General features: G+C 40.8%; 1 protein-coding gene across 2 annotated transcripts in view; it reads right to left on the bottom strand.

Annotated features, from left to right (window-relative positions):
* LOC140482415 (contactin-associated protein-like 5) overlaps positions 1–25,256 on the bottom strand; it is an 878,213-nt gene that overhangs the window by 405,315 nt on the left and 447,642 nt on the right. For both annotated transcript variants that reach the window (XM_072579896.1, XM_072579897.1), the window contains exons 11-13: positions 10,352–10,458; positions 5,519–5,638; positions 2,890–3,090 (exon numbers count right to left, since the gene is read on the bottom strand). In XM_072579896.1, coding sequence (XP_072435997.1) covers positions 2,890–3,090; positions 5,519–5,638; positions 10,352–10,458 — 428 coding nt within the window. The remainder of the gene's footprint in view (positions 1–2,889; positions 3,091–5,518; positions 5,639–10,351; positions 10,459–25,256) is intronic.

Genomic DNA, 25,256 nt, shown 5'->3' with positions numbered 1-25,256 from the left:
GGGTGTCCAGGTGAAAGATAAGGTGTTGTTTCTCCAATAGGAGCTATGGTTTGTTTTGGCAATGGAGGAGGCCAATGATGGTCATGTCAGAAAGGGATTGGTTGCGGGAATTGAAATGGGCAGTGACTGGAAGGTCCGGTTGGCCCCTGCGGACTTGACTGCGATGCTCGGTGAGCCATTCCTTAAGTTTGCGTTTGGTCTTCCCAATGGAGAGAAGACTACACTGGGAGCACCTGATGCAGTAAACTAGTTTGGAAGATCTCTAAATTGGCAGATAAGTGGTTTGATATCAAAAGCAGAAATTTCCCCTGAATGAATGTTGGGAAGTTCAATCTAACTGTCTACAGTCCTTGCCTCAACCTCTATTCCCTCGAAACTTACTTCTTTGACCAACCATTCGATTACAGGTTCTAATATTTCCTGATAGCTGTTGTGGTAATGGCACTAAACTAGTATCCAGAATCCAGGGTAATGTCTGGGGCCACAGATTTGAATTCCCACTACAGATTTCAGTAAAAGGTTGGATGAATGGAAAGCATGTATCAATTTTCACGAAGACTCAGCTGGTTCACTGATGTCCTTCAATGGAGGACATCTGTCACCCTTAGCTGGTCTGGCTGACACTTGACTCCAGACCCATAGCAATGTGGTGGACTATTAACTCTCCTGTGAGCAATAAATGTTCATCAGTCAGCGACACCCACATCCCATGATTGAATATGAGGAAAATTGTCTCAGTGACATATTTATTGAATGTCCTTTATTGTCACTTGTACTCCAGTACAGGAGTACAGTGAGTTTGACAATCCTCTTGTGGAGTAGCTTGGGATGTACTACTATATACAAGCATTATATAAGTACAATTTACAATTTTGTTGTCGTATATTATTACAATTGATTATAATTATATATAATGTAGTCCAAAAATATAAGTTAGTTCTATAATAAAATAAGCTGACACCTTTCCCTAAATCACAAAATCAGACATTTTCATGGCTTTGAGATCCATTTAAACTATTGTGTCTAATTTTGTTAAAATTGAAAACAAGGTGTCATATTCATAAGTCAGGGGAAAAAAATATTTGATCTTGTTGAAATGACAAGTGTCAGAAAAACTATGACCAAATAATTGAAGGAAGAAAATATAATTGATTTTGACAACCAAAATAATTAAAGGCAATTAGCTCAGATGAAAGATTCCAACTATTAACAGTAACTACACTACAAAACTGCTACAAGGAATGAAATAGTCAGGCAGCTCAACAATGAAAGAAACAAAGTATCATCCAATCTTGAAATGTCTCCAAACAGCTTCAGAGTAAACCACATTATCAAACTCAGGTGGACCATAAGACAGAGTGATTCATGAAGAATATTCTTTTTCTTGTAGATTTTACCTTTAATGGATTAGAATTTCTTTGCGAATTATTCTAAATTTCAACTGGTTGCATTCCTAAGCCAATGGCTAAACACTGAACTATCCAAGCAGAAATACGGCAGCAAATAACAGTCAAGTCACCATTTATTATACATGTACCAGCCTTGCACTGTGGTTTGTCTGTCAAAACTGAAGAAGCTATTGTAAGTAACTGTTGCAGGCTCTTTGCATTTCTTTGTTCTGTGAGTAAAGTTTTCACACCAAATCATTTTTGTCTTTTACACTGTATTGCCATGGAGCTGGATTAACTACTGAGATTTGTATGGCGATTGTTATTCTTTTTACATAATTTAATTTTCTTAACCGCGGTGCCGTAGGTGACTAGGATTGATTTACAATCATATTTTGTAGAACTGAAAGAACTGGGAACCTTCAGCCCATCAAGTCTGCACCAATGTTATTATCACGAAAAGTGGGCTCATCCCAATTTCTGGCACTTATCCTGTATCTTGAATGTTATGATATTTGAAGTACTCATCCACACATCTTTTAAAATTTGTAAGGTTTCCAGCCTCCACAACCTTCCCAGGCAATGCATTCCAGACTCCCACTGCTAAATGAAAAAAACAATTCCCAAATCCCCTCTGAATCTCCTGCCCCTTTACCCCAAACCACGCACCCTTGTGATTGATGCCTTGACCAAGGGGAACAGCTGTTTTCTATTCACCCTGTCCATATCCCTCAGAAGCATATACACCTCAGTCATGCCCCCCCAAGACGATTCTCGTCATTTCCGTTTCTTTAAGGGCACTTTGTTTGCATTGTCGTTTGTTAACGTAGAACACTTTGTTTGCGGTTAACTATGCTTATTTTTTTAAAGTCTAAGCAATAAATTTCTCCTTGCTTTCAACTCATCAATTGAAGCACTGACATTCCAATTGTTAATATGGATGCACCAGAATGGTAAGTTATGCAAATACAGCTTTCATGCCTTGCATATGGAGGCCTTGGTCTGGTCACTGTATTAAGGCAGGTCATATGGAAGTTTGGGTGCGAATCTACAGGGATTACAGTAAAACAAGCAGTAGACCCAGCTATTGTGACTGCTGTAAATCTCATATGCAAGCCTGTGACTGGAAAGGAAATGCATAACACATTTAATCAAACTGGATCTATCATTTTAGATTTGTCAAAATAGCTAGCACTCATTTAATATCTAGTTGTAAACCAACAAATACGTTTCACTCAATAATTTGCTCATTTCTTATGCTCTCATGCTATCAAGATTTGTTTTAAGGCAATCATTATGTATCATTTGGAAAGGTTCCCAGTTTCACAGGATAACACTGCAGGACATGACATTCCAGTGTCAAATAGAAGTAATGTCTTTTGACTGAAGCTAATTTTACTATAGGCATCACTTAATCATGTCAATGAGAAGAAAGAGACTGACTTTTAAACCTCAATGCTCCAACATAATTAGTTTTATAATTTGTGGTGCTGGTACCTACTTGGCGTGTTTAAAAGGCGTGACTTCCTGCAGTGGTAGGCCACTTTCTGCTCACAATAGTCCATGCTGTTAATCATGGCTCGAAGCTGTTCCATGCTGGCATTGTAGTTTAGCTGCACTAGGTAGGGCTTCTCTACATTCGAACCTCTCACTTTGGTTAGCTCAGTATTGTTGTGCTGAATCACCGTCCAGGTTTTATCTTCTGTTGGTTTTTAAGGAACAAAATACATTCATTAGAGCTCTCAGAACACATGGCTGTGGCATACAGAAACTTGACTTTTAATGAATACTAGAACAGCATTTGCTCCACTGCTGCTTCTCTTCGGAGGGTCAGTATGGACTTGTTGGGCCGAAGGGCCTGTTTCCACACCGTAGGGAATCTAATCTAATCTCATCTATGCATTTCCTGTAATGAACATTCGACTTTGAGGATGAACAGTGATAGCTCAGGTTCTGTGGTGGTAATAATAGTGAAAAGTCATCATTGTCAGCATGACTCCAATGAAACAGACAGCAACTATTGGAGTGCATACATGAACAAACTAACACAGAAAGTGTGTGCAGTTCAAGGCAGGAAACAGAAATCTATTTCACAGTTTCATTGTAATAGAAGCAGGAGTGGGCCATTTGGCCCATCAAGCCTGCTCCACCATGGTTGATTTATCCATCGTCTCAACTCCCCCTACCTGCATTATCCCCATAACCCTTAATTCCTCTACCATGCAAAAACCCAACCAACTGTGTCTTAAATATATATAATGAAACTGTCTCTCATGCTTCCTTGGGCATAAAATTCCATAGATTCACTACTCTCTGGGAAAAGCAGTTCCTCCTCATCTCTGTCCTAAATCTACTCCCCTAATCTTGAGGCCATGTACCCTAGTTCTGGTCTCATCCACCAGCGGAAACAACTTGCCTGCCTCTATCTTATCTATCCCTTTCATAATATTATATGTTTCTATAAGATTCCCGCTCATTCTTCTAAATTCTAGTGAGTACAGTCCCAGGCAGCTCAACTTCTCTTCATAGGGTAACCCCTTCATCTCCGGAATCAACCTGGTGAATCTCCTCTACACCACCTTCAAAACCAGTATATCCTTCCTCAAGTAAAGGGACCAGAACTATGCACAATACTCAGTGTAGTGCTCATTGAACTTGCAGATATTGCTGCCGTGGCCACAGTTCAAGGTGAAAGAGTGAAATAGCATGGTCAGCTATCAAAGAGCAGAACAGCAGGAGGTGCACTGACCACCTGACTGTCTATCTATATCTTATGGAAACCAAATAGGCCACAGATTGAGCATTAACTCTTCTTATTTAACTATTACTGTTGTGTATTTATGGCAGTCAATCAAAATCTAATTATTTGGGCAAATTCCGAGTTTTGAGTCATTGATGCCTAGAGTGAACTTTTGAAACAGACGGAGCGAGGTTGATATTTGGTGGAAAGAGCCTACAACCTGCAAGCACTGGATGGTTGCCACTAATTGCTCCCATTTTTCATCAGTGTTGACTATTTGACTCATTTGGATGAGTTGCATTCAAAACCTTGGATTTTTCTAATGAGTAAAATTTAGATTTCATATTCAATTGAGAAAGATAAAGTTTTGAGATAAGAAGTAATTAAATCTTAATAGACTACGCCTTAGTATTGATTTTCCAAAGTATAAGAAAGGAAGGAGAAATTGTTCTGAAAAAAATGTCTTTGATGCTGTTTATAAGAGACAAAAAAAAAACTTCAGATTCAGGAATCCAAAATGGACAGGCAGGCACTTGGAAGACCACAGCAAGCCAGGCAGCAGCAGGAAGTGGAAAAGTCAACGTTTCGGGTGTAACCCTTTTTCAGGACCCTGAAGAAAGGTTATACCTGAAACGTTGACTTCTCTACCTCCTGATGGTGCCTGACTTGCTGTGGTTTTCCAGCCTCCTGTCTATCTAATTCTGTTTGTAAAACAGAAAATCAGGCCCCTCTGTGGTGTAATTGTGCAGTTATTATATGAAGCACTAAAGTTTTGGGAGAAATCTGCTGAGAACAAATGTAAACATTCCTTAAGACCTACTGTCAGAAGTAGATTATTTCTGTAAACCAGCAAACAGTTGTGATCAAAAACTCAGATCTAAATGTAAGACAAAATGAAAGTTTGGAAAACAGAAACATTTGGAAATGCACAATGTGACAAACAACAATTGAAAGAAAAAGTAAAGATTAATCGAGCATGATTCAGTGATCCTTCCTCCCAAAGGATTCAGGAATTTTTGATGCTGCATGGTAACGTCTTGAATCATGTTCCCTGTGAGTGTAACTTCCTTTGGGACTGCAGTATTATCTCTGATATTTTAATGGAGAACTGTTGAAGAGTTACCCTTCTCTCTACCCTCTACTCAACAACATAATTCTTGTTTCTCCCTTCAAAAGCTGATTGACTCGTTATGCACGCCTTTCATTGTGTGTTTTGATTGAACTATCATCTTCCATAAAACTCATTTTTGCTTTGCTAACATTCAGAGTAAAGAATAAAAGTGTTGAGTGGGTGGAGGAAAATATTTTGTTTGTTTCATGTGTGTTTTTGATTTCCTGTAGGCTCTCATTTATTGTTTCCTCAAAGCAAAAGTAATATGAAGCAGCTTACCTGTCATGTTACAGTATACCAGGAGCGGTCCCACTGGACCACTGCCATCTGGATCAATGAAGAAGAAACCTGATGTATTCCCAGTGTGTTTGTAAGCTTCACATGACTGTTCATGCACCGCTGAAATAAGACAAACAAAATAATCAAAATCTTTTAGTCCAGGTTTTTTACAATGTTATGAAACCGTGATTTTAATGCAGGGAAACGCCCTGGAGCACATCAGGAGAAAAATGCGAATGGAAATTGGAAATCTGAAATAAGAATATAAGATGTTGGAAATCTTCTGCATGTGCAGCAGCATCTGCCAAAGAGAAACAAAGTTCATGAGCAGGAACTTGCTGTGCATTTCAGAATCCTTACGTTGGAACCCAATGCCAGCACCTACTGAAGGCCGAAGCTGAAGAGACATGTCCTCTTCATCAGCACATTTCCATGCTGTTATAGATGCTGGGTGAACTTCCAATGCTGCTGGCCCAATGATAGGGAGGCTGCTTTACAGACACCATATTAGAGTGGTGCTGGAAAAGCACAGCAAGTCAGGCAGCATCCGAGGAGCAGGAAAATCGATGTATCGGGCAAAAGCCCTTCATCAGCAATGAAGGCAGGGAGCCTCCTGGGGTGGAGAGATAAATGGGATGGAGGGGCGGGGGCTGGGGAGAAGATAGCAAAGAGTACAATAGGTGGATGGGGGTGGGGATGAAGGTGATAGGTCGGAGAGGAGGGTGGAGTGCATAGGTGGGAACAAAGATTGACAGGTAGGACAGGTCATGAGGACAGTGCAGAGCTGGAAGGTTGCAACTGGGGTAAGGTGGCGAGAAGGAAAATGAGGAATCTGGTGAAGTCCACATTGATACCCTGGGATTGAAGTATTCCGAGGCGGAAGATGAGGCGTTCTTCCCCCAGGCATCGGGTGGTGAGGCAGTGGTGGTGGAGGAGGCCCAGGTCCTGCATTTCCTCGGCAGAGTGGGAGGGGGAGTTGAAATGTTGGGCCACGGGGCAGTGGGGTTGATTGGTGTGGGTGTCCCAGAGATGTTTCCTAAAGAGAAGGCGTCTAGTTTCCCCAATGTAGAGGAGGGTGCATCGGGAGCACCGCCTCAAAAATGGCATTAGTGGATGTGCAGGTGAAACTTTGATGGATGTGGAAGGATCCTTTGGGGCCTTGCATGGAGGTGAGGGGGGGGGGGTTGGGGGGGTTTGGGTGCAGATTTTGAAATTCCTGCGGTGCAGGGGAAGGTGTTAGGAGCCCCATTAGGAGAGATGGTACAGCATAGGAAGGTAGTTGATGTTGAGAGAATGTCCAAGTAAAGGCACAGAAATTTGAACCACAAAATCAGAGGGGTCAAGCACACAGATCCCTAAGATCCATGGGAAATCTTTGGGTTTGGCTTGCGGGTGCCACCCTTGATGCAGTGTCAACCGTTCACCCACTATCTTTGTGAGATGGAGTGAATGGGTGCGATGTACACCCCCCCTCCCCCCCAGCTTTCTGCATGCAAACCACCCCAACTGCAAGCACTTGCTCAATTTGATACTTTAGTTGTTTAAAATAGAAGCCCTTCTCTATTCAGCAGGCAACCGAGCTGCACCCGACCTGTCTCGATAATGGGAGAGCATTGTGGAGATATCGGCAATAATAGGAACACATTGTCCAATCATCCCTAACTCCCAAGCCACCCTGAGTCAGAGCTTATTATCCCAGAGCTGAAACTTGAACCCAATGTCTCAAGATAATGAACTTTTGCCTGTCTGTTTGGAGAACAAAATATTTTTCATTGTCCTTCGGTCACGTGTCAGGATTAAACTTTTGATGGCTAAAGCCATCGAAAGGAATGGGGAGAAAGCAGTTGCAGGATTCTGAGTTGGATGATCAGCCATGATCATATGGAATGATGAACCAGGCTCCAAGGGTAGAATGGCCCACTCCTGCCTCCAATTTCTATGTTCCTATCATTAGCATTTCCAATCAAGAAATTAAATACATTCAGCAAAAAGGAAAACCAATTTACCCCTAAGAGTGAACTGAATAACCGTATTCTGAATAATGAAGAGTCTCGAACAAGTTAATGGGGAAAGATTACTTGGGGTTTTCAAGTCGGCAGTGAGGAATTACCTATTGGAAATGATTTACGAGTGAGTTTTAAAGATGACCAAGGATCAATTTAATTATGCAGAAGGGTTTCTGAGAATGAAATTAACTGACTGAGGTAGAGAAACTGTTATCCTGGGATCAAGTATTTGAACAAAGATATCAGTAATGGAAGAGCAAAGGATCATGAGATACATTTTGGATTGTTTTAGCTCAGCTAGGATGAACCAAATGGCTTTCTGTGTTAGAACTGTCAATGGCTCACCAACCCAGTGATGTACAAGCTCCATGGACAAATATGAAGAAGAAAAGGGATAACATAGGGAATTTGTGTGTGGAGTCTGAGGAGGTAGGGGAAGCCCTAAATGAGTTTTTTGCTTCTGTCTTTACGAAAGAAATGAACTTTGTAGTGAACGAAGCCTTTGAAGAACAGGCGTGCATGCTGGAATGGATAGAGATAGAGGAAGCTGATGTGCTGAAAATTTTGTCAAACATTAAGATTGACAAGTCGCCAGGCCCAGACCAGATTTGTCCTCGGCTGCTTTGGGAAACGAGAAATGCAATTGCTTCGCCACTTCCGAAGATCTTTGCATCCTCGCTCTCCACTGGAGTCGTACCTGAGGACTGGAGAGAGACAAATGTAATTCCTCTATTTCTTCAAGAAAGGAAATAGGAAAATGTGTTGCCAGCAGCAGTTGTGGAAGCAAGGTCACTGGGGACATTTAAGAGACTACTAGACATGCATATGGTCACAGAAATTTGAGGGTGCATACATGAGGATCAGTGGTCGGCACAACATCGTGGACTGAAGGGCCTGTTCTGTGCTGTACTGTTCTATGTTCTATGTTCTAAAAGTTACAAATTGGGCAAAGAGAGGTGAGTACTTGCAAGGTAAGGGAAGGGGCGCATATGACAATAGTAGGGGAAGGGAGGAATTGGAGGTGGGGAAAATCAAGGGCAAAATAGTTGACTGTTCTTGAAATCCATATGAACCTACATATATAATAAGATACAACTTAGGAGCAGAAGCTCTTCAGTATTTAGCTCCTTCAGTATTTCTAATATTTGATAAGGTCTGATTTAATTGTAGCCTCAACTAATTTACCACATTATGTGAGAAAGTGTTTCCTCTCATCCCATCTTAGATGAAAGACTCCTTATTTTGAAATATTGTCTGCTCGTTCTAATATCGCCCACAAAGGGAAACAATCTTTCAACATTCATTTCAACAAGGTCTTGAATGTTTCAATATGATCACCTCTCATTTTTCTAAACTTTAATCTGTCAAGACCCAACCCACCCAGCCTTTCTTTCTAAGGTTATCTGAACCTTCTCCCAACTACTTCTAACACAAAGATAAACTTTCTTAAGTAAGAACACCAAAAACTGGTCACAGGAATCCAGACTTGGCCTCACCAATGCCCTGTAAAACTTAAGCAAAACTTCCTTGTTTCTAATACAACAAACTCTGTTTTAACTGACATCTTATCAACCAACATACTTCATAAACCAGCAAATATTCTATTCCTCAAATACCTCAATCTAACTTGATGTCCAAGTATTTCAATAAAGCTGTGAATAAAGTATGACAGTGATGCGTATATCCCCTGCATTATGTTTCTATTACTCACTGTGTGGTTTTACATTGATTTTAGGAGCTATGTTGATGTTTTTATAAGATTCTTTGAGGGATGTTAATGTCTCGAAGTTTCACTTGGTCAGGACTTACTGAGGTTAAGCATACCTCTCAATTATCCAGATTATTTGATCAACTGGTGCACTCCACCTGGTCCCATAGGTGCCAGCTAATAAAAAGTTCCATTCCCCTTGCAACAGGAACATCCCATTTGCACCCCTAATCTCTTGCTGTATCTGATTCATAACCTTTTTGTGAGTCATGTATCTGGAGACCCAGATCCCTCTGACTTGCAACCTCTCTCTATTTAAATAATATATGGCCTCTCTACTCTTCCTGCCAAAGTGCACAAATTTACATTTGCCGACATGTAGTAACTGATAAATTGAAGTTACTGATGGAGCTCAGAAGCAAATAGTCTGTGACTGATGGAGAGAATTTCATACTTTCACACAAGAAAAAAAATCTATAATCATAAATGGTTGCATGAAACAAGTGAATCAAACTGTGACTAGATGAGAGGGCACACAGTTAAAATGATCAGCCTCAAGAAAATAAAACTAGATGTACTGGATGTGGGAGAGGAATTTCTATTCATTAACTCCCTCACAAAAAAAAATAATTTGGCACGGAATCGGTGATTTCTGGCCTAGAAAAAGATACCCGAATACCCACAATAGTTTTATTTATGTATTCACAGGAATGAAAGAGGGACAGTGTCCCCAGGAGACAGCTGTCTGCCAATGCTCAGTAATGGAGATGTGGAGATGGATGAATATTCTTGAAGGTGTGTTTGATTTTGTTCAACCATCAAGGAATACTTAAACAGAACTTTTCCTCAGAGGAGTTAATAGGTCATGAAGAGTTCATAATGGAGTTAATTATAGACTTAATGAGATAAGCAACCTGTCTCACTCATACCTTCTTACAGTTATAGAAAGTTACACATTGGTATGCTGAACACTGCAACAACCAAACATGTTTCTTCAAACAAACAAATAGAACTATAACTTTAAAATCAATTGCCAAGAGTAGGCTGTCTTGGTTTGGCAGTGGCCTGTTAAAAATGAATTATTTACAAACAAGAAAAGGTTCACATGTCTCTACTCACAATTGTGGCAGGTAGCTCCTTTATAGTCTGTTCCTGTACAGTCACAGTAAAAGGTACTCCAAGACTGTGAGCATTCTCCGCCATGCTCACAGTAATTTGGCAAACATCTAGTGCATAGAAAAGAAAGTTGACTCAGTAGATATACTTGAATAACAACAACTTCCCTTAGTATTGCACTTTAACACAGCAAACAGTTCCCAAAGTACCTCAGGAGATTTATTGGACTTTAGTTTGAAACGCTAAAGAGACATTAAGAGTAATGACAAAAAGTTTGGTTTAAAAGAACAACTCACAAAGAAGGAAGATACAGAGAGAGCTTTTAGGAGGAAGTTTCAGAGCTTAGGGCCTTGGCAGCTGATGACATGGACACCAATAAATTTGGGCGGTATCCCAACACAATTGAATATAAACAGAACTCACCCGCGAGAATGCAAACTAGTGCTCAGATGGGTTTCAAATAAAGGGAAAAGAAGGGTCAATTTTAAATTGTTGTTCAGACAGGGATGGTCAGTTGCCATGAAGAAAGCAGCATGTGATTATTGAAGCAGTAAAAGTCTAATTTATTTTTATGCAAGGGCTCCAACGGCACACAATATATGTGAGTGCTAAAAAGCTAGATAGATGGGGAGACCAGGATGTTTATCATTCCTGAGAAGCCTGTCAGTGGTTAGCTGGAGGAAAAATGATGGGAGTGGAAGAGTGATTGATGGGAGGCACTGGCAATGGGGAAGGGGACTGGCCGAACAGTTAAACTGGACCAGGAGCCAGTAACAGAGCAGAATATTTCTGTGGGTCTGGATAATCACACAGGTTCGCCTTGGCTCCATGAAAATGCGAATAAAAAGAATGGCCAGTTTTAGAGTTCCCAGCATTGATCTCTTTCAGCACCCATTCTTTTTTACTTATTCTATCATGGGGTGTGGGTGTCTCTGGCAAGGCCAGAAATTACTGTCCATCTGTAAGTACTTTTAAACCAAGAAGCTTGCTAGGCCATTTACAGCAGTGTCTTAGAGTCATATAGCACAGATATAGAACCTTCAGTCCAACCAGTCCATGCTGACCGTAATCCCAAACTAAACTCACCTGTCTAAGCTTGTTCCATGTCCCTCCAAACATTTCCTATTCATGTACTCATCCAAATGTCTTTTAAATGTTGTAACTGTACTCACATCCACCACTTCCGCTAGCAATTCATTCCACACACAAACCATGTAAAAAGTTGCCCCTTGTATCTTTTTCAAATCTTTCTCCTCTCACCTTAAAAATATTCCCACTAGTTTTGAAATCCCCCATTCTAGGGAAAAGATACCTACCATTCACCTTATCTATACCCCTCATGATTTTATAAACTTCTATAAGATTACCCCTCAACCTCTTATCTCCAGTGAAAAAAGTCCTAGCCTGTCCAGTTTCTTCCCATAACTCAAACCCTGCATTGCGGACAACATCTTGGTAAATCTCTTCTGAACCCTCTCCAGCTTAACACTATCCTTCCTACAACAGGGCGACCAGAACTGGACACAGAACTCCAGAAGAAGCCTCATCAATGTCCTGTACAACCTGAACATAATGTCCCCAGTCATATACTCAAAGGTCTGAGCAATGAAGGCAAGCATGCTAAATAACCACCCTATCTATATATGATGCAAATTTCAAAGAAATGTGTATCTGAATCCCGAGGTGTCTCAATTCTACAATGTTACCCAAGGCCCTAATTATAATTGTATAAATCTTGCCCTTGTTTGTTTTACTAAACTGCAATACCGTGTACTTATCCAGATTAATTGCATAAAACAGGAAAAGTTAACCATGTTGCTGTGGGTCTGGAGTCACTTATAGGCCAGACCAGACGTAGATGGCAGATTTCTTTCCCCTAAGGCATACCTATGAGGCAGATGGGTTTTTACAACAATCACTGATAGCTTCATGGTCACTATTACTGAAATGAGCTTTATGTTACAGATTTTTATGAACTGAATTCAAATTTCACCAACTATTATGATATGACTTCCTTTTTTTTATCAAGTCTGACCATTCCCAGATTTTGAAATAAAAGAAATGAACCATGAAACTTGTTGTTAAACAGACAGTGCTACAAACTCACAGTGAGCTGCCCAGCACCTGAAAGGGAAAGATAAGATAATGTTTTACTCTGAAACTTTGTTCGAACTAAATATGCAAATAGGCCTTCAGTTTCACTGTCTGTTTGCTAAATTATGTTGGCATGTGTCTTATTTGTCCAGAGCAATGAAGCGTTTACGAATTACGTGCTTTGATTCAGAATTAAAGAATAGATGCCTAATTATCAGAGAAATGGCTCTTGCTAATAAAATCTGTTTGTCAACTTATGATTAGTTGTGTGTAATTGTTCATGAAATACCATTATATACATGTCAAGCAGCTTTCATTGCATTGTACTTGACAGAGCTTTTCACTTGTTAGTGTTGCTGCATTCCAAGAGGTGCTAGTTTATGTTAAAACATTGTATTGAATTTAATAAGCACTTTTTTTTGGCTCTGATCCTCAAGCACTCCAGAAGATGCAGAAGAGAAGGTATTGCTGGAAATCTCTTGATAGATTACAGCGGAAATAGGCAATCTCACTAAGCTGGCGAATAGATGTGTGCATTCAAGGAGGGCTGTAAACTCTGTTGTCTGGTCACTGACTCCATCCCTCTTACAGGCCTCTGCTTGAGGGTCAAGGGGAGGACTGAAAGCAGCGAATTAACCCCACTGCAGAGCCTTTGATCAGATACCCACACCATCTCTAGACTAATTACATTCAATTTCATGACATCGACAGACGTGGTCCCTGTCACAGCTCAATTGTTACTAAGAACCCCATCCATGGAGTTGTTACTGATAAACAATCAATAACACATTCCTGGATGGTCTCCCATCTTCCAACCTTGCAGATTTCCGCTTATCCAAAGCACAGCGGCCCACTTTCCAAACTTGCAGCAGATCCTATCCTTCCTCAGTAACATGCCTGCTCACTTACTTTAGTGAGAGACAGAAAAACTGCAGATGCTGGAATCCAAAGTAGCCAGGCAGGAGGCTGGATGAACACAGCAAGCCAGGCAGCATCAGGAGGTGCAGAAGTCAACATTTTAGGTGTAACCCTTCTGACCTACATTGCCTTCCAGTCCAGCAATGCATTGTTTTACTTTAAGTTTTCAAACCCCTCACTGTCTGACCCCTTAAGTCTGTAACATCATCTAACTTGATAATCTACTGACATACCTGTGTTCATTAAATTCTGGCCTATGGTGTGTCTGCGATTTTTAAGGGCTTTACCGTTTGTCCATAAATTTAAAAACGTGGGATTTGTAATAACTCAAGTATCCAGCAGATGGTGCTTATTCAGAATTTAATTTTACACAAGAAAGGGTGACAAGCAAAGCACCTAGTCTTTTGTTTCTGGTCTAGTTCCCTGTGATTGCATAATTACTGAGTAACAAAATGTGGACCCACCTTAATATATCTGATCTGCGTATTTATTAACTTCTAAAAGACTATATTGAAAATTTAATCTTAAGATTAATTTATTTTTCTTAAGCCTTTCCCCAAGCTGCATTTTAACTCCACTTCTAGCTTATCAATGTTTTTCATCTGTGCCTCAAGATTCTTTCCTTGCCCAAGTTATTTATAGGACTGATTTTCCACTTTTAAAGGGGAAACCTGTATAACGTCTGCAGCTGAGTAATTTTTGTCTTGTTTTATGTTTTTAAATGTCCTGTCTTTATTTTGAAACAGAAACAGAAATTACTGGGAAATCTCAGCAAGTCTGGTAGCATCTGTGGGGAGACATCAGAGTTAATGTTTTGGGACCAGTGACCTTTCTTCAGAACAGAACGTTTAGGAGAAAGGTCACTGGACCCAAAACATTAACTCTGATGTCTGTCCACAGATGCTACCAGACTTGCTGAGATGTTCCTGCAATTTCTGTTTCTGTTTCAGATTTCCAGCATTGGATTTTATTCTTTACTTTAAATTATTTAGAAATGGCGTCAATAAGGAAATAGGAGAAAGTGAGGACTGCAGATGCTGGAGATCAGAGCTGAAAATGTGTTGGAAAAGTGCAGCAGGTCAGGCAGCATCCAAGGAGCAGGAGAATTGACGTTTCGGGCATGAGCCCTTCTTCAGGAATGAAGAATAAGGAAATATACTGGGTTCAAGTCTGTTAACTGTTAGCAACAACAGCTTGCATTCATAGAGTGCCTTTAATGCATTTAAATTCCCTAGGATGCTTTATAGGCACATTATAACCCAAAACATGACACCCAGCACATAAGGGGTTATTAGTGTAGTATAATGCATTATTTTGGATCCAGTGAGACACTCGCATTACATACGTATTGTGAGAAAAGATCTGCCACCCTACCTACCCACAGTATGACCACACAGAACACAGAAATCATGTCTGTCCAAACCATACAAGAAACACCCAGAATGCCTCAGCATTGACCAAACAAACTGACAAGAGAAACCAGTCATGACCATAGTCACTCGCAGACCAGAGAATACACTTCCCAAGACAAACTAACAATAAACTTCCTGGACCTGATCAACACGGCTGTCCCAAAACCCTAAGGGCAATCTTGTACCCCAGTGATACCAAAGCCATACAAAGCACAGGTCAGGTGGACATGCACCAGAATACCTCGCGGACAGGAGAGAAACAGTGGAAACACCTGACTGCTTTAAAAGGGACAATGTCACTTACCCTCAAAGAGAGATGGAATCTCCTGATCCCATTAAAAACTGATTGATGCTGCCAGGATGCGACATTGTACCTACAATCAGGACATTCTTCTGATAACAACTTTGTGATTATCACCATCGTAACTGGATGACTTAATTATCAAATACGATGTACTTTCCCTATTTTTAAATAGCATCATTGTACAAGATTTCTATAAAACCAACTTGATTCTCAGCTCAGGGAAGAGAGTTTTGGTTACCTGGACAGACAGTCTGTGCTGTTTCAGCTCAGTCAATTTCTCTTCCGCGATATCGCTATGTTAATAAACTGTTTGTTAATTTCACTTCAATCTGTGTTTTGTGATCTCTGCTTTGCTGGGCTAATTTCTCTGACACCTTCACAGGAATTCACACAACACCACATATTTTTGGGGGGCTGTTTTATAATATAATGTAGGCTAATCAATTGATTTTCATTCATACTCATTTAAAAAATATGTTGGGAAGAGAAATCACATCAACATCAGTTTTGCCATTATTATTTTCATTGATTTTGTGTTCAGATGATATCAGTATATATAGTTTTATGCATCTGCAGGCTCATTTTGTCCTCTGTATTAATTTAACTTTACCAAGGATATCATAGTGAGCACAGATAAATGAAGAGACAGGTTTTGTACAGTATCCAAGGAAGCAAGCACGCAAGCTAGTTAGGCAGAAAAGTGAAGGAGGAATTTCCAGAGCTTAGGGATTATGTACCTGAAGGCAAGGCCACCAAACAGTGTAGCAATTAAAATCAGGGAAACTCAAGAGAGGCCAGAATTAAAATGAAAATATCCCCGGGGATAATGGAGCTAAAGAAGATTAGACAGATCAGGAAGTGATGAAGTCATGCAGGGATTTGAAAATGAGGATAAGCATTTTAAAATTCAGTAAAAATGAGGTATATTAATATTCTTAACTATCACATGCGATCTCACAAGTCAAGTGATTTTATGTCAGAAGTAAAAATGTGAATACTGCCACAAAGAGACACGTTGCTTTTGATTTTTATTATGCACACTGGGACAAATGCAAGAACACCAAATTATACTACATGAGGAAAAGGTACTGATTGTTGAAAATAGACTCAGATTGACTGAGGAACTGCCATGAAGAAAGCAAAGGGGAACGACAGACACCACAAACTAGCAGGAAATTCACAACATGCAGTAGACTTGAACAGGCTGTTTCTCCTGGAGCGTCAGAGGCTGAGGCATGACCTTATTGAGGTTTATAAAATCGTGAGGGACATGGTTAGGGTAAATAGACAAGGTCTTATCCCTGGAGTGGGGGAGACCAGAACCAGAGGGCATACATTTACGGTGAGGTGGATAGATTTAAAAGGGACCTAAGGGGCAATTTTTTTCACTCAGGTGGTGGTGTGTGTTTGGAATGAGCTCCCAGAGGAAGTGGTGGAAGCTGGTACAATTGCAACATTTAAAAGGCATCTGGATGGGTAAGTGAATCAGAAGTGTTTAGAGGGATGTGGGCCAAATGATGGCAATTTAGGTTAATTTAGGATATCTGGTCAGCATGACAAGTCGGCTCTGTTGCCATGCTGTACATTTCTATTTCGCCATGATGACTCTATATTCTTTTTTTTAAAGAATAAAACCCCTGCTTTATGAAGGTAGGCATTTTCTAACAAGAGTAAATGAGTTACAGTAACAGCTTGATAACAAAGTTAAAACAATCGGTCAAGCTTGTGAAACGATTCATTGACATTTAGGAGTCTGGTCTATGTAATCAAAAGGAATATGTAGGGGCATCTGCCCTTTTGACTTACTAAGGAGCATAGTTATTGCTGCCAGGGTGGATCAATCACAAAATTACAAGATTACAAAAAAAGGCCATTCACCCTATTGTTTCTGCACTAGCTCCAAGAATGTGTCATGGCCTAGTGCCATCTAATGGCCGCTTTAATGCCTCAGTTGAACCTGCCCCAGCCACACCTCTAGGGAGTATACTCCAGATGGGTAAAAACAATGACTGCAGATGCTGGAAACCAGATTCTGGATTAGTGGTGTTGGAAGAGCACAGCAGTTCAGGCAGCATCCAAGTAGCTTCGAAATCGACGTTTCGGGCAAAAGCCCTTCATCAGGAATAAAGGCAGTGAGCCTGAAGCGTGGAGAGATAAGCTCGAGGAGGGTGGGGGTGGGGAGAAAGTAGCATAGAGTACAATGGGTGAGTGGGGGAAGGGATGAAGGTGATAGGTCAAGGAGGAGAGGGTGGAGTGGATAGGTGGAAAAGAAGATAGGCAGGTAGGACAAGTCCGGACAAGTCATGGAGACAGTTACTGAGCTGGAAGTTTAGAACAAAGGTGAGGTGGGGGAAGGGGAAATGAGGAAACTATTGAAGTCCACATTGATGCCCTGGGGTTGAAGTGTTCCGAGGCGGAAGATGAGGCGTTCTTCCTCCAGGAGTCTGGTGGTGAGGGAGCGGCGGTGAAGGAGGCCCAGGACCTTCATGTCCTCGGCAGAGTGGGAGGGGGAGTTGAAATGTTGGGCCACGGGGCGGTGTGGTTGATTGGTGCGGGTGTCCCAGAGATGTTCCCTAAAGCGCTCTGCTAGGAGGCGCCCAGTCTCCCCAATGTAGAGGAGACCGCATTGGGAGCAACGGATACAATAAATGATATTAGTGGATGTGCAAGTAAAACTTTGATGGATGTGGAAGGTTCCTTTAGGGCCTTGGATAGAGGTGAGGGAGGAGGTGTGTGCGCAGGTTTTACAGTTCCTGCGGTGGCAGGGGAAAGTGCCAGGATTGGAGGGTGGGTTGTTTGGGGGCGTGGACCTGACCAGGTAGTCGCAGAGGGAACGGTCTTTGCGGAAGGCGGAAAGGGGTTGGGAGGGAAATATATCCCTGGTAGTGGGGTCTGTTTGGAGGTGGCGGAAATGTCGGCAGATGATTTGGTTTATGCGAAGGTTGGTAGGGTGGAAGGTGAGCACCAGGGGCGTTCTGTCCTTGTTACGGTTGGAGGGGTGGGGTCTGAGGGCGGAGGTGCGGGATGTAGACGAGATCCAGATCCCAAACACTCGATGTGTAAAAACAGACATATTTTCACTCCTTTATTTTTTATTCTTTCATGAGTGAGAACAGTTTCTCCCTGTCTATTGTGCTTCAAACCCTCATTATTTTGGAAATGTCTAATGAATTAACCTTCTCCTCTTGAAGGAAAAATCCTCCAGTGTATCTTTATAAAGGGAACTGGGTTCGATTCCATCCTTGGGCAACTATCTGTGTGGAGTATGAACGTTCTTCCCCTGCCTGCATGAGTTTCCTCCAGGTGCTCTGGTTTCATCCCACAGTCCAAAGATATGCAGGTTAGTTGGATTAGCCATATTAAACTGCCCATCCTGTCCAGGGATATGCAGGCTAGGTGGGTTAGCCATGGGAAATGTAGGGTTACATGGAGAGGGTAAGGGGGGTGGATCTGGGTGGGATGCTCTTGGAGGGTCAGTGTGAACACAATGGGCCAAATGGCCTGCTTCTGTACTATCGTGATTCTATTCTAAAAAAAAGTTTTCCCATCCTGTGGAATCTGTCTTGAAAACATTTTGTGTATTCATATCTTTTGTAAAGTGCATTCCCAGAACTGTGCACTATACTACAGCTGAGACACCAACTGATGTTTTATATTTGTTGAGCATTACTTCCCTCCTCTATGCCATTATTAATAAAATCTAGGAACTGTATACTTTATAAACCACTTCTTCACAATCAGAGTCAACTTGCCAATGAATCAGTGCCTTTTTCTCCTGCAGTAGAAATTGTGATTGTTTGAATGTTCAAAAATCACACAGCAGGTTAAAGTCCAACAGGTTTATGTGGAAGCACTAGCTTTCAGAATGCTGCTCCTTCATCAAGCAGCTACCTGATGAAGGATCAGTTCTTCCAAATAAACCTGTTGGACTTTAACCTTGTGTTGTGTGGTTTTTAACTTTGTCCACCCCAGTCCAACACTGGCTCCTCCACATCATGTTTGAATTTTGGCATTCTTGCATTTCTCCTGATGGGTGCAAGATGAACAGCTTCAAAACATGTCTTTCATTTAGGAGCATGCATGTCACCTGTTGGATTGCATGTACTTTCTTGAAACTGCACTCATTCAGCCACTAATTCCCTCTGTCTTCGGTACAACTAGCTGAATTACCAGGCAGAGTTAGTGTTCAGCTCAGAATCATTGTTAAAACAGAAAAAAAGAATGCTCTTTAATACATTTTTTTAAAAAATCATTTTGATTAAAATTACATTTGAACCTGGTTTCTTCATTTTCTTCAACTTAAGTATTAATAATCACTTGGGATCTGCCTCATGATTAACTTTCTTCTCATAATCCTCCAACAAATCCTTTCTATTCACAGAAGAACAATATCTGATTTCTCTTATCCTTCTCCTAATGCTTTGTATCATTTGTGTGAGCTTAGTTTCTTTTTCATTCTTCCCTTTCCGATGGAGAAAATCCTTGTGTCTCAAAACATATGTTTCATTTCACAAGTTTTCTCACATAATTCTGTATGTCACGTATTTAATATTCTGATCGCGTAGAAAGACCTGAGTCTGCAAGTTCCCATGCAAGACAGAAACTATCATAACTTGGGACAACATCTCTGTTCCTTTACTGTCACTGGATCAAAATCCCTTCCTAACAACATCATGGATGGAATTACCTACCTTAGACTGCATTGGATCAAAAAGACAACATTCTTAAGGTCTGTGAATGCTGAACTAGTCATATCCCATGAAAGAATTTCAAAAACAATTTACAAATTCTCATCATTGAACCATGACATAATAAGGTGCTCTTATCATCTTATCTTCTCAATGTAAACTCATATTGAATGTCACTGAATTACAAAAAAAAATGCATTGCACAGATGAGACCATTCAGCCCTGCATAATTGTTACTGGAAAGGTAGTCTTTATCAATACTTACAAAGTATACCAACCGCCCGGAGATGATTGGTAACTCGAACATTTTTTTTTAATTTAAAGAACTAAAAGTATATATACACGAGTTGGACCAAGGGTCTGTTTCTGTGCTGTACGTCTCTATGACTCTATGATTCTAATACCATTAGAAAGCATGTAAACATCTTTAATCTAAAGTTTGCCTGAATATACATCACTCAATATAGTCAGATGGCAGAAGGTTCCTTGAAATTATATTTCCGATTAGTTATCACAGTGGGTAGCACTGGGCAGCATTTAACCTGGACAGCATTGTAGCTGAGCATGATGTTGGCCTCAGCTAATTTCAGCACATCCCCACTTTGCAATAGGAATAGTGAGTAGTAAAAGAAAGATATTAACCTTAACCCAGTTTTGTGTTGTCAGTCTTTTGGACATTGACACCAATTATTGTTGTTGCCTTCCTTTGAGATCAGATAATGGTTACATATTTGTTGTATGATATAGACTTAATTAATTCATTGTCATTGTACCTGGATGTTCTTACATTTGAGTATATGTAATAGATGCATTGAAATGAGAGCTTATAACAAATCAAATTTTTTGGGTTTTTTGATAGGATGTGTGCAATGCGCTACACATTGAAGTAATTAACGATACAAACAAGGAAGATTCCAGACAAAACAGACATTGTTGTAGAAACTCTGCAGGTCTTCAGAACCCTGAAGAAGGATCACAGGGCCAGAAACATTGATTTTGATTTCTCTCCACAAATACTGCCAGACCCGCTAAGCTTCTCCAACAATTTCTGTTTTTGTTTCAAATTTCCAACATCCACAGTTCTTTGTTTTATTTTGTTGTTGAAGGAAGATCCCAGATCTGATCTTGGTTGTAGTAACCATTATCTGATCTCAAAGGAAGGCAACAACAATAATTGGTGTTAATGTCCAAAAGACTGACAACACAAAACTGGGTTAAGGTCAATATCTTTCTTACTACTCACTATTCCTATTGCAAAGTGGGGATGTGCTGAAATTAGCTGAGGCCAGCATCATGCTCAGCTACAATGCTGTCCATGTTAAAATGCTACCACCCACTGTGATAACTAATGCGAAATATAATTTCATGTTACATACTTGACTAGGGAACTGGATAGAGCTGATATTAGCATGTCTGCTGGTCCCTCATAATGAGGATGACATGTGCTTATAGCAGGAATCTGTGTGTAAAATCTTTTAATACATGGTAGATATTAGTTTGCAGCTACCATTCAGTTCTGGCTGACAGAAACATCTCTTACGTGTACCACCTGCCATCGATACACTGGCGGGACTTAACAAAGATAATCAACTTGTTTGTTCTGTGATGACTCACAATTCGTGGTCCACAAAACACGGTGTGACACAAACCTGAGCTTAATTGTCCAGTGGGAGAGATACTAACAGTGTGCCAGAGGACCTGATAATAGAATACTACTGTTGTGAAAGCTCCATGTCAAATAATATTCTGCACTCAGTGGCACAGTAGCAATGTCATGGAATCAGTCATTCATAATCCCAGGCTTATGATCTCGTGACATGGTTTAAAATCCCACCAACACAGCTGGTCAGAATTCAGTGCAGAGGGAATAAAAAGAGCTTTAATTAAAGTTTACTGCAGAAAGTAAAATCTCCAGAGTGAGAGTTGAGCAGGAGAGGATAAAAGGCACAGATGGAGAGGCTTACTTACAGTGAGACCAAAGGTAGAGTGATGTGACAAACCACACTGTGCATAAATGCTTTGAAAGCAGCTGTTGTTTCAGTCGAATTGGTTAATATTTCCATTGTTTAAAGTAAGAGTAAGGTAAATAGCATAAAGAGTCATAGACCTGTACAGCATGGTCCAACTTGCCCATGCTCACCAGGTTACCTCAATTCAGCATGTCTTATTTTCCCAGCACCTGGCCTATATCCCTCTAAACCCTTACATTCATATACCCTGCCAGAAGCCTTTTAAATGTTCTAAATTTCCCCACCTCCACTACTTCCTCTGGCAGTTCAATTCATACACACACCACCCTAAATGACAAAGTTGTTCTATAGGTCCCTTTTAAAGCTTTCGCCTCTCACCTTAAACTTATGTCCTCTAGTTTTGGACTCCCCTACCCTGGGGCAATGAAGTTGGCTATTTATCCTATCTATGCCCCTCATGATTTTATAAACCTCCATTTTATAAACCTCTCAGACTCCCATGTTCCATGGAAAATAGCCCCAGCCCATTCAGCCTCTCCCTATAATTCAAACTGTCCAACACCAGTAACATTCTTGTAAATCTTTTCTGAACCTTTTCATATTTAATGGCATCTTTACTATAGCAAGGAGACCAGAACTGAATACATTCAAATCCTATCCCCTATACTCAAAGCACTGACCAATAAAGGTAAGCATACTAAATGCCTTTTTCACTGCCCTGACTACCCGTGCCTCTACTTTCAAGGAACAATGAACCTGTACTCCAAGATCTCTTTGGTTGGCAACATTCCCAGGACCTTACCATCAAGTTTATAAGTCCTGCCCCGATTTGCCCTACCAAAATGTAGCATCTCATATTTACCTAAATTAAGCTCCATCTACCACACTTTGGCCCATCAGATCAAAATCCCATTGTACTCTGAGGCAACCTTCTTCGCTTTCCACTACACCTCCAAATAAGGCAAGGAGTTTGTGTTTAATTCACTATTATTTTTCACCTCTCTTTTTATAAAAATACTGAAGTGTAGGACTGACAACAATGTTATTTTTTCCTTTAAAAACAATTACAATAAAGGGCAAAAACTAGGGATCCAAATTAATGAAACATGTTGCTGCTGCAGCATGTAGGCATGCTGAATACCATAGTGATCAAAGGCAAGCACATCTGATGATGAAGGGCTTTTGCCCGAAACGTCAATTTTCTGCTCCTCGGATTCTGCCTGACCTGCTGTGCTTTTCCAGCACCACTCTCATCTTGACTCTGATCTCCAGCATCTGCAGTCCTCACTTTTGCCAAGCACATCTGTAGTCAAACCATAAGATATAGGAACAGAAGTAAGTGATTCAGTCAATGTTTTTAACAGCTGGAGGAGTTTTGAATCAAAGTTGAGGAGCCGGAGTCTGAGCTGCAAACATGACACCACGTCTGGGAAGGTACCTGGACACTTGTTCCAGGAAGCAGTCACAACTCTCAGATTAGATCATTCAAATGTGGTCTACAATCAAGGAAAAAAAGGCGGTGACTGTAAAAAAAGCTGGTACCCAGACCAGGGGTCATCTTTTGAGGAGCCTCAGCCTGTGTAACAATCTAACAGTAATAAGATTTTTGCAAGCTGGGGATTATTGTGGAGACTGCAAGGACGATGAGGAAACTAACTACGGCCACCATGGTAGAGAGAGAGTCATGCAAGTCAGGTTAGAAAATAGTGATAGGGGACAATATAATTAGGCTGTTCTCTGCAGCCATGTGTGTTTGTGTTGAAAGGTCTGTTACCTAGTTGATGCCAGATTTAAAATACATTAAGGACAAAAGGGTAACTAGGGAGAGAATAGGATCCCTCAAAAGATCAGCAAGGTGGCCTTTGTGTGCAGCCACAGGAGATAGAGGAGATACTAAACGAGTATTTTGCATCAGTGTTTACTGCGGAAAAGGACATGGAAGATATGGAATGTAAGGAAATAGATGGTGATATCTAAAAATGTCCATATTACAGTGGAGGAAGTGCTGGATGTCTTGAAACACATAAAAGTGGATAAATCCCCAGGACCTGATCAGATGTACCTTAAAACTCTGTGGGAAGCTTGGGAAGTGATTACGGGTCCCCTTGCTGAGATGGTTGTATCATCGACAGTCACAGGTGAGGTACAGAATGTACATGTATTTTGAAATGTAAGGACTGATAGCGATAGTCAACATGGATTTGTGCCTGGGAAATAATGTCTCACAAACTTGATTGAGTTTTTTGAAGAAGTAACAAAGAGGATTGATGAGGGCAGAGCGATCGATGTGATCTATATGACTTCAGTAAGGTGTTCGACAAGGTTCCCCATGGGAGACTGGTTAGCAAGGTTAGATCTCACGGAATACAGGGAGAACAGAATTTGGATACAGAACTGGCTTAAAGATAGAAGACGAGGGTGGCGGGTGTAGGGTTGTTTTTCAGACTGGAGGCCCATAACCAGAAGGGTGCCACAAGGATCGTTGCTGGGTCTACTACTTTTCGTCAATTGTATAAATGATTTGGATGCGAGCATAAGAGATACTGTTAGTAAGTTTGCAGATAACGCCAAAATTAGAGGTGTCGTGGACAGTGAAGAAGGTTACCTCAGATTACAAAGGGATCTTCATCAGATGGGCCAATGGGCTGAGAAATGGGAAAGCAAATCTTAGCAGGACTTATACACTTAATGTGAAAGACCTTGGAGTGCAGGTTCATAACTCAGTGAAAGTGAGTCGCACGTAGAGAGAATAGTGAAGAAGGCATTTGGTATGCTTTCCTTTATTGGTCAGAGTACAGGAATTGGGAGGTCATGATGCAGCTGGACAGGACATTGGTTAGGACGCTTTTGGAATAATGCGTGCAATTCTGGTTTCCTTCCTATCGAAGGATGTTGTGAAACTTGAATGTGCAGAAAAGATTTACAATGATGTTGCCAGGGTTGGAGGATTTGAACTATAGGGACATGTTGAATAGGCTGGGACTGTTTTCCCGGAAGCATAGGAGACTTAGGGGTGACCTTATAGAGGTTTACAAAATTATGAAGGGCATGGATATGATAAATTGACAAAGTCTTTTCCCTGGAGTGGGTGAGTCCAGAACTAGAGGTCATAGCTTTAGGGTGAGAGGGGAAAGATATAAAAGAGACCTAAGGAGCAACTTTTTCACACAGAAGATGGTATGTGTGTGGAATGAGCTGCCAAAAGAAGTGATGGAGGCTAGTACAATTGCAACATTTAAAAGGCATCTGGATGGGTATATGAATAGGAAGGGCTTGGAGGGATATGGGTCAGGTGCTAGCAGGTGGGACTAGAATTTTTTGAGATATCTGGTCGGCATGGATGAGTTGAACCGAAGGGTCTGTTTCTGTGCTGTATACCTCTATGACTCTATGACTGGAGAAAACTCAGAGTGGAAGGCAAGGGATCCAGTTTTCATACACCATATTGGTACCAAAGACTTTGATAAGACTAGAAAGAAGTTCACCTGAAAGAATTTGACTAGGTAGGAGTTAGAAAGCAGC

Source organism: Chiloscyllium punctatum, chromosome 10 (assembly GCF_047496795.1).
Source record: "Chiloscyllium punctatum isolate Juve2018m chromosome 10, sChiPun1.3, whole genome shotgun sequence".
Taxonomy (NCBI): domain Eukaryota; kingdom Metazoa; phylum Chordata; class Chondrichthyes; order Orectolobiformes; family Hemiscylliidae; genus Chiloscyllium; species Chiloscyllium punctatum.
This window is presented reverse-complemented; position numbering and strand designations above follow the sequence as displayed.